This window comes from Agelaius phoeniceus, chromosome 1 (genome assembly GCF_051311805.1).
Source record: "Agelaius phoeniceus isolate bAgePho1 chromosome 1, bAgePho1.hap1, whole genome shotgun sequence".
NCBI classification, from domain to species: Eukaryota; Metazoa; Chordata; class Aves; order Passeriformes; family Icteridae; genus Agelaius; species Agelaius phoeniceus.
In genome coordinates, this window is record NC_135265.1 from 149,548,320 (window position 1) to 149,559,012 (window position 10,693).

The following is a 10,693-nucleotide window of genomic DNA, read 5'->3' on the forward strand; positions in this document are numbered from 1 at the left end:
TAAAGAAAAAGCCTGTGTTCTTCATTAATAATGAGAGATGTTATTCTGTGAGAAAGATCAGTCTTCACCATTCAAAGTGGCCAGTGCCACAGACTGGATTCTGGAATTACATACTTCACTGCATGGATGGAACTCAGCTTCTTAAAGGCCTGGATGCTACCCTCAAAAGGCTCCTTCCTAAAAATCAGTCCTTTCCCCTCAGTGTTCACCATCAAGTTAAACACATCCCCTCAGTGTTCACCATCACCATCTGGTTCTGAATCATGGCCTAAAATATTGTATGTGCAGCTTTGCAGCACTTTCTTAGTGCATTTCCCAGTATATGAGCTTCATCCAATTGTTTATGGATAGATATTGTGTAGATATTTTATATTGCTCTAATATAGTGATGGTTCTGCAAAGCTCAGGATGTAAAGCTTTAATGGAAATTGGAAATAACATTTCAACTCTGTCTTTTAAAAAGGAATGCTCTGTGCAGGTATTTAGAGAGATGTGTATTGAAGTTCAAGAGTAAAATAAACATGGAAAGAATTAAATCAATGTCTTTCTCATCCATGATTCATCCACCTTATGCAATAGCCAGTACAGCTCACCAGTGAACAGGGCAGAAAAGATTAATTTCTGTGCTGCAGACTCTGTGTGGGTTTTTGATGGGATTCCTGTAGAGGTAATTTCATGTGAAAATTATAACTGATTCCCAAGTCATACAAACTACAGAGGAAACAAAGAGAGAATGCTAACACTCAGGGTAGGCAGATTTGTACCTATTGAAAACTGGAGTGTAGGGACTTGTGATGTCAAAATTCACTGTGTTCAGTGCCAGTTTGATACTTCCTAAGAGTTTGTTGAGCAAGAAATAAAGGTCTCTGAATTCTGACTGTGTATCAAAGAAATTATTCAGGGAACAATCTGGAAAAGGCAGAAGTATTACTTATCAGCCTCATAGGTTTCTTGAAAATAGAACAGAATATCAAACATTTCCTTTCTAAATCTCACAGTAAAGGTCAAGTGCACTAAATTGCTGCAGTTGTTCAGAAGCAAGTGGAACAAAAGCAGACTTCACTATAGATCAAACTTGCTCTTTCATACTCAATGACTTTGCATCTTTCCCTTTTAGTACTGGGGTCCTTTACCCCACAGAGACTTGACTTTAATTCAGCCCCAAACATGTTTAGTTTTAATTAATATATTAGCTCAAAAGTTAGTTTATTTTAATTGAAAAACAAACACTATTTTTAGAGCAAGAACTGCTGGAGTGGAGGGGGCTGTAAAAGAGTGAAGGGATTCAGAATTTCACACTGAGAGAAAAACTCACATGTCATTTATGTGTTTTCCTTTCAAAGGCTGGGGTGAGAGGTAAAAAGTCAGCCCTGCTGATTTTCTTTTGCTGTGGGTGCAATCACCTGGCCAGGTAAAAGCACCAAGAAGGGAAAAGCTTGTGCCTTCCTTAGAATAACTAAACATGCCTGGAAGAGAAAAGTTTTCAAGATGATGTGGAATGGGCAGAGAAGAAACTTGGCCAGGAGGGAGCTGCAGCCTGGGCAGGAGGCAGAAGGTGGCCATGTAAAATTGAAAAATCATAGAATGGTTTGGGTTACTGACAAATGTTTGATAATTGTGAAATAAAGCATCGTTCTTACTTAAATCTATTTGAGAGGGGACAAGGGAAGATTTTTAAACTGAAAATCACATTTGATTTTGAAAATAATTGCAGAATATCCTATGTGGTGTTCTCTAGACAGAAAAATCATTTTGGCTTATGCTTTTTCTACCAGTCTGAAATGCAAGACATTTCCAGTGACAATCTACCTAATTCAAATAAAGCAAATGTTATTTTTCCTGTATAATGTCAGACCATTATTATCCTTTCTCTCTGAAGGTCTGGCATGAACACAATGACATCCAGAAGAGTCCATAAAGTGCTTTGAATATTAAAACAGGGCAAAGAACTGGGATCTGTACAGGGCATCTGCCTGATGGCTCTGCTGAATAAGGATGCAGAATCCTAATATACACATACACATGGACTCATATAACTTAGTTTATTTAATAGTTTCATTCAGTCAGATTATCAAAATTTTTCTAGGAAACAACCAAAAAATCCCAGTGTGTATGACTGTGCAGAATGTGGCAGAACTGTGCAGAACTAGTCAGCCTGTACAATACAAAGAACAGAACAAAAGCTAAAGAAAAATAACATTTCAAACAGAAAAAGACATACAGAGCATCAGTTTAGCATGGTCCAAACAAGCAATATCATCTAATAAACAAAGAGACAACTGGGAACACAGAACTGGAGATAATAAGCAGGGTCATTAAGTCTAAGTCCTTGGGAGAGCAGGCAGCTTTTTGAGAGTCATCAGCTCAAAAATAGTCTTCAGAGAAGCTCTGCTTTCCCAGTCCCATATTCCCTTCACAGTTGTGCAAACCCAGACACCACCAAACAGAAAGGTGAATCAAGGGCATGCCCAAAGTGCTTGAACCTCATAGTCAAAAAAAAAAAAAGAATAATTTAGGTTCATTAGTGCTCTAGGTACAAATCAGTTATTCAGTCTGGGTAAGGCCTACTTTAGATCTGAAAAGGAAACTTTGCCAATAGCAAAGTTTAGACACAGAATAATATAGACACAGAACCCTCCTGTAATCACCGTGTGGATGTTTAGAAATATCAGAAGTGCAACAGTATTTTATGTGTGAAAATGATGCAGGAACAATCAGTCTGGCATATATTTAAACCAGGTGAGATAATTTCCCCCCCCCCCCCCCCCTTATTCTTTCTGAACATACAGAGCCAATGCAAAGGGACACCCTCCTAACAGGCAGTGCTAGTGTTGAGAACAAAAAGGAATCCTCCTTTCAACTACATCAAAAGAAGATGTCTGAGCCACAGCCTTTTTACAAGTGGAAGGGTGCAGATATCATCCAGTTGACACAGCTGCCCAGGGAACACACACAGACACATGCTGTGAGCTACTGAAGCTAGTTACTTCAGGATCAAAACTCTCAGTTTCCTGCTGCCTTCTGAGAAATTTCACGCTGCTCAGGCCCATTCTGAGTCTGAGAAATAGGATTAAGGACATCCATTTGAAAATAGGACACAGGAAAAAAAGTCAAGGAGAGCTCCCAGCTAACAGGACAAGACCAAAATGGGTTAGGGACCTTAGACTTGTGTCCTTTCCCCTTCCCAGTGACTGCCTTTTCCCTGAGTCACGACCAGACTGAAGTCCTCTGCACAGCAGCAAAGTAGGCAAATGGAAATTAGTGTTACTCCACATGTTTCTGAGCTGCATTCCCCAAACTGCAAGAGCAGCCCTCCACTCCCACTCTGGGGCCACCCAGAGCATATCAGGACTGACCATGACATGGAACAGACTCTACCAAATCCTTCCAGCCCGGATGTGTTTGTGCTTTACTGAGCTTTGCTGCAGCAGTCCTGGTCTCCCACCAGCCCTGAATTTTTTCCCTGAGGTTGAAACAGCAAGTGTCTGTTGCATTAATTTCTTGTTGGGAGATAGGGATGGGAAATGATCCTCACCTGCCTTTGAGGCTTGCACAGATTCTGGAACAAATGCACATTTCATAAGCCATTGGAAGATAACAAGTCACAGCTTGAACTGTGAAACAGCTGCTTCATGTAGCAGCAAGGACAAGTAGCCTGTGTGGCTTTGCCAAGAATAAATTCTGTTGAACTGATCTAATATCCACTTTTAGCAATGTAACAGGCCTTAAGAATAAAGGAGAAGTAGCTGTCACAAATCTTACCCCCTTACTAAGGTTTTCAAAAGGGCTGCATGTGGCATTCTCATAAGTGAGCCCCGGCAGCCCGGTCTAGATGAGACTGTGATCGATTGGATGCAAAGCTGGTTTGATAACATATCAGAAAGGTTATCAATGGTGCTTTGTCAGAGTGGAAGGATGCAGAAATGGAGTTCAGCCAGGTCTCTTCTGGATACAGTCCTGGCATATGCTTTCATTAATGAATTAGATGATAGAAAAGAAAGTATGGTTATTAAATTTTCAGATGGCATAACGCACGCTCAGAGACATCGTAAGTGCAGGAGGACAGGGTTTGAATTCAGAATGATTTGGAAGAATTGTATAACATGTCTGGGGTGGGAAAGGGGAAGCTGAAATTCAGCAGGGACAAGTGCAAGGCCACAGACTTCAGCTTACACTATACACAAATACCAAAATTTGCCAATTGCAGCTCTGTAGCAAAGTGTGGAATTGCAGTAGATGACAAAGTGAATTCCTTGTTAAAAAAAAAAAAGAAAAGAAAAAGAAACTGCCACCATGCAGGAGTGAACAAACAGGGTTATAACATTAAAGATATGCAACAGTCCTTCTTTTTTGACTAGAAAGACTTCAGATACCATGTCATATTCTGTTTTGAATGTGTCAGCTCAAGAAAAAGGTGTGCAGCAACAGTCCAGAGGACAAGAGGACTACCTGAGATGTAAAGAAACATGGCCAGAGCAGAAAGACTTGCAGGCTCTGTGTTTATTTAACTTTAGTAAGTCTTACAAGAAGCTCTTCAACAAGCTTCATGTATTTAGAGAGCTTGTTGCAAACAAAAGTACAATAATCTAAGTCTCCAGGGACTAGAAACAAAACAAACAAAAAGGAGCTTTCTTTATAATGAGAAGTTTCAGTTTGAATTTTTTAACAGTGAGACTTACAAAGCACTTGGAAGATTTCTTCTTAGACACAGTTTTGTGCTAATGGCCTGACCTCAGCTGGATCAATACCTTTGATGCAGGAATCAGTGCATCCTGCTGAAAGCAAATCCTCATAAATTTCATGCACCAAAGGACTGGAAGTGGGATCTCGTTGGGAATCTCAGCAGCAGTGAGCTCCAGACTGGCTCTGTCTCAAGTCTGGCAGTACCACTGAGTTTCAGCACAAAATCTCAGTGTGGGTTACTCTGTCTGGGCTTTGCTTGTGTCATCAGTCTCTCCCCCTCTTGCTGCCTGAACTGTTCAAAGAAAGTTGTTTGCATGGAAGTGAGAATGGCAACACATTTTTTAATTTCCATAGGGTGGCAGAAAAATAAAAAGCTTATTGATGAATGCTGAGATCTTTATTAAACATAAGAAATCAATGGCTTGGATATCACATTTATTTAAACACCATTGTCTCTTGGTTTGTGGGCAGAACACTCTGGGGAGTCAAAACCCACTCGTTGTAGAGCTCAGAGTGATCTTCATTAGATATGCTACTTAGGCTTTCATTGCAGTTTAATGTGCTGAAGGATATGGCAGTTGTCCATGATAGATTGCTTTGTTTCTCCTGTAGTACCATTGCCCAGGTGGAGGGACTGAGTGTGGTTCCTCTAGCAGTGAGGAATCATTTGAATTCAGTGATTTCTAAACCTGTGGATCCTCTGCATTCCTGTCAGACCTGAGCCTCTTGCACTGACTCAGATGAGGCTGCAGAGCCAGAGGAAGACAGAAGGGCAGGTGGTGTTGGTGGTCTTTAAAAGAACTGGAAAACTGATTGGTGTCAAATTCCACATAAGGAGAATTTAGGAGCAGCCTTTCATTTATGAGCTTGGAAATCTGCTGCTGACTCCAACAGGCATGAGGAAAACAGCAACTGCTTTTTCATTTTTGTTTTGCCAACTCAGAGACTCCATCACTGGTCACAAGAGCCCTGATCATGAAATTTAGTAACCTTTGGCTTTTTAAGTACTGTTCATAGTCATTAAAAACTAAAATTCTGAATATCATGTAAAGGCAAATTGAGGGAGAAATAAGTAAATGCTGGGATCTAATATTTTAGATTTATAGTAGTCATAGATTGTAAACATATACTTTAAAGACAGAAAGAGCCTTTTTAAATTTGACTTTGCATAAAACAAGGCAAGTGTTATACAGTCATACCTTCAGGTGAGTGAGACTGTGGGGTTTTCAGATTTTGGGGGATAGAGAATCTGCCATATCCTGAGGTGAACTCTCCAGCATTAAAAATATGCAGCTTATCTGTAGTCAGAACTTGTCCAGCTCGAGCTACCAGCCTGTGAAGTGTTATGTACTTGTATGTTAAATTAAAAAGCCCTCTGCCCTTATGTATAATATTTCCCCGAATTTCTACATGGAGCTCTTTCCCCTCACTGCTTTTACATTTCATTACTGCTCTGCTGCAAGAGTTCCAAGTTTTCCAGTGAAAGTCTTGTGGGGTTCCAGGGGACAATGCTCACCTAGGCCAGGCTATTTGCAGTGCAACACAGGGTAAAGGGAAATGCATGCACAACTCCCATCAACCCTGAATGACACAACTCCCATCAACCCTGAACGACAGGTTTAACAATTCCTCCTCTCCCTCCTCCCCCCAGCCCCAGAGTATGGATTATATCCATGTCTCTTCACCAGGGGCCTATATCCTAGCAGTTTACTGTTCTCTGATATTAACACTGGAAGTTTTAATGAGCACAAGCAAAGGAGGATGCTTAGAAACAATACATAAAGTACAACAAATACAGGATAAGCAGTCTGAGATTAGATTTTAATGCCATCTTAATGACAACACCGGGATCTACTTATTGCTCTGCATAACTATTTCATTAACACAGATGCCAGAATACTGCAAAGAATATGAACTACTGGGTTTTCCACTTTGGGAAGTGGGATTTTGGAAGCAATCAGGACAAAGGGAAAGGAAGGGGCAACAGAAAGCAAGGTGTCAGGACATATCTCAGTAACATATTCAATCTGCTCAAACAGCTTGATGGCAGGTCAAAGTTCCCTCATTTGCATTAGTTTCACAGAATTTCTCTTGTTCCCAACAGACTAGAGAATTATAATGGCAATATTGCCACTGTTTTTTAAAGATTTTTGGTTTTACTCACCTTTTAGCTCCATTCACTCCCAGCTATGACAGATTACCTGACTCTACCCTTTCAGACTTGCTTATTTTCTCAGACTGCATGATTGTCTGCAACATTTCTTGAGATAATTCTGTGCAACTATAAATACAAAAAAAATATTACAGTTGTCCCTGGATGAATTTTTAAAAGCTGTATACCATTGTATCTGTATTACTAACAGATACAATCAGGCTTCACAAATTATGTTTGTGGGTTTTGGAGAGAGGATTAGTTGAACAAAATGTGTGAATCCTGACTAGCTAAAACCAAAAGTGAAAGCTTTGAATTGCTGTGCAGTCCCCAAGAAGCTGAAGTCAGCTTGCCTTTCAGAAATCACCAACCAGGATGCAGAAGGGAAAGGTAGTCAAAATTGGAAATGGAACCTCAAGCCCTGTGCAATGTAGAAGAAAAACAGCAACATGGAATCTGAAGGGCTTGACATGGGACATGTGAAGTTTGTCCCTCCTAGCAACTGTGTAAGATGATACTCTGGAAGAAATTTGTGTGTTAGACTCAATCCTCTAAAAATACCACAGTTACTAGAATTTAATTCTCACACATCTCCAAAACCAGGGGGATAACCTTGTCTTTACTTGGGCCCCACTGCTCATACTGCCTTTAACCTTATGTTCTGTACCAGGCAAGGTTTAGGAAGGCCCAGTGCCTGCACTTATTTTTGTGAATGCATTATTTTTGTGAATGCAAGCTACCCCTGCACTTATTTTATTGAATGGGGTGATAGAAATAGGGAAATAACAGAAATAGTGGGGAAATAAGACCTGTATGAGTCTGGAGAATGCATCAATGACAGGAGCAGGAGTGAGACCACAGTCATTCAACACCTTCAATGTTGCCACCCTGATACAGCCTTTGCCTGAGTTGGCATCAGCTTCAGGAGCTACTTCACACACTGTCCCAAATCTCCTCTGAAAAAAACCCTGAATGGCAAAAGCCTTGAAGTTCATTCTCCTGCTCTTTCATCTCCAGTTCTCCATGCTGCCACAGAAAGAGCCAACTGAGCAAGGCACTGCAGTCCCTTTTCTCCTTTCTTTCCCATGTCACATGTCTTAGAAATCATCAGCTGCAGGAAAATCAAATGACCTGGTGTGATGTAATTGTGTGCCTGTGACTGCCATGCACTCATTTATCTGTGTGTGATAGCCCACTGATAAAATGAATATGGTTACCATGACACCGAAAAGTCACAGCTGGTTTGAAAAATTCACAGAGGTCAGGGGCAGAGCAATGTAAAAATCACTTTGTGTTAAGCATATCTGGAGTTGTCCTTCTGTCACCCCGAAAAATTTCAGCATTGATTCAGATCTCCTTGTGCTGATCTTTGCTATAAGGAGAAGAAGATGACAGGACACTGAACAAGAGAATTAATGGCCTGTGTATCAATCTCTCTGCCTTTCTCCCTTTTTCTCTGAATGCTGTAAGAACATGCTCAGCTCTCACCAGACCTGACTCAGCCCTTCCTTCCAGGAAAGACACAAAACTGCATCTTTCTGTGTGTTGGCCAAAGGAGCCCTAGGAAACAAAGGAGACAGAGGGCAAAGGAAAGGATTTGTAAGGGAATGAGAGGCTTTTGATGATGAGAAAATAATGAAACATAAATGTCAGAGGGAGTAGCCACAGAGAAAACACCCAGGAAGAGCAAAGTTAAAGAGAGGTGGGAGGAAAACGTTGATGATAGGGGGAAGAGAGAGCAAAATGAAGCAGAAAGGAGTCTCAGCAAATTTCCATAATGTAACACTGATGAAGCCCTTCATGATTATGACAGGGATTCTCAGAATGTTCCCTTGCAGGAAGTTTGCATACTCATTCTTTAATAGCTCTGAACACTTTCCCAGACTCAGTGAAAGTGGAAACTTTTTCTGCTAGTGCTGTGTGCTCTAAATCTGGGCTACCCCTGTTCATCACCAAGCTCCAAGGAGCTGTATCCCTGAGGGCTGCTCTGGATGGGCTGGAATATCAAACCCATGTCCATGCTGCCTCCAGAGAGTGTGAGAGCCCTGCCTGTACTGTGCAGAGCCAGCTGATGCTGCTCTTCAGGAGGAATACACTATGTCCTGCCAAAGGAAGGGAGACATTGTCTGCACAATATATTGTGGAACATGGATACAGGTTGTATTTTTTATCCAGAGCCAGACAGAAGCCTGAGCTGATTCAACCTGTGTGTTTCATGCAAAACACATTTCATTTTCAGGGAAAATGATGAGATTCTGGGCTACCTGAAGCAAAACCAAATTCACAAGTCAGTATGACCTTAAAAGCTTCCAGAAATCTCAGCTTGCACTTACTTCCAGTCCAGACTCAAGCCCCAATCCAGTGTGCAAACAAAGAGTACAGATTATTGCTATTTACATACCACTTGTTTACTTGACTCTACCCTTTCAGACTTGCTTATTTTCTCAGACTGCATGATTGTCTGCAACATTTCTTGAGATAATTCTGTGCAACTATAAATACAAAAAAAATATTACAGTTGTCCCTGGATGAGTTTTTAAAAGCTGTATAACACTGTTCAGTGCTTGTTAGGGGAAGAAAAAAAAAAAAAAAAAGACTGCCAGAGAAATCACCTTACAGCAGAGAGGAAGCTTTTGAGCTCCACAGAATGATTTCACTAGTCCTTTCTGTCTGAAACACATTTTGCTTGTGCAGATGATTTGCACAGGATAAATCCATCACAGTCACTTCAAGAGGACTGACACCAGTGGTTTAGTCTTTCCAAATCCTACGAAGTGATGAGAAATAGTCTCTGATCCCTTCAGGGCCTCTGCTGCAGACTTCAGGGGGAGGACTCTCCAGTGGATTCCCCTCAAAATTGCATGAGCAGTAGTTGTAGCCCCAGTCCAGGTTCACCAGCTCCCCAAAGGCTGCCGGAAGAGACCGTAGATGGTTGTTTCCCAACCAAAGTGTGTGCAGATTCCTTAGAAAGCAGACATCCTCAGGAAGGCTCTCCAGTGAGTTAAAGAGCAATAGCAACGTTTCCAGTTTCTCCAGATGCCGAATGCTGGAGGGGATGGTATCTATTTTGTTGTCACTCACGTCCAGAAAGGTGAGGCTCCTCAGCTGGCAGAGGGTTTCAGGCAACTCAGTGAAGCTGTTGTTGGCAAGGTGGAGGCTCTGCAGCCTTTGGAGTGCCCCCATCTCTGCAGGCAGCGAGCTCAGGCTGTTGTTGCTCAGAGTGAGCCTCTCCAAGCAGCTCAAAGTGCCAATTTCAGCAGGGATTTTCTTCAAGTTGTTGGAGTCCACATAGAGGCAGGTGAGGTTCCTCAGATGGCCGATCTCCTGGGGAAGCAGCTCCATCCTGTACCTCAGGCAGCTCTCTCGTTCCGGGCTCATCTCCAGCACCTGCAGCTGCTCCAAGCCAAAGACCTGAGTGGGAACTGACAGCAGCTCTCTGCCAGAGATCTTGAGTTTCTTTTTCCCTTCATATTTTGGATCGTGCTCTGTGAGGTACCTCCAGAGTGGATCAGGACCTGGACATGCACATCTGGGAGAGGTGACTGCATCCATATCCCACCAGAACAGTGGCTGGTTGAACAGAGACTGTCAGTCACAATTACCTGAATGCTCCACAGGCAACCTCTGAGGTTTTTGGTGGATCAAGGTTCTCTGTCAGCTTTGTGCTCTGCTGGGCACATTACCAACACACAGAGTGTTTGAGTTGCTTGGATACATCCCACTGAGTAAACATTTGGTATTCTCACAAGATCAGGTGTTTTCCCTCCTGCTCTGCGGAGCACACAAACCCAGCTCCTGGGCTGTGATGTGGCCTCTCACAGCTGCAACCAGTGAGCAGTGGTCAGACAGGGAAAACTG

The 10,693-nt window shown here is 42.0% G+C and overlaps 1 protein-coding gene across 1 annotated transcript; it reads right to left on the reverse strand.

The window, feature by feature from the left end:
* Positions 1 to 4,748: 4,748 nt before the first annotated feature.
* On the reverse strand, positions 4,749 to 10,475 carry LOC129119801 (uncharacterized). Its single transcript, XM_077191549.1, has one exon. The coding sequence runs from the start codon at positions 10,385 to 10,387 to the stop codon at positions 9,587 to 9,589; it is 801 nt and encodes a 266-aa protein (XP_077047664.1). The 5' UTR covers positions 10,388 to 10,475; the 3' UTR covers positions 4,749 to 9,586.
* Between the last annotated feature and the right edge of the window lie 218 nt (positions 10,476 to 10,693).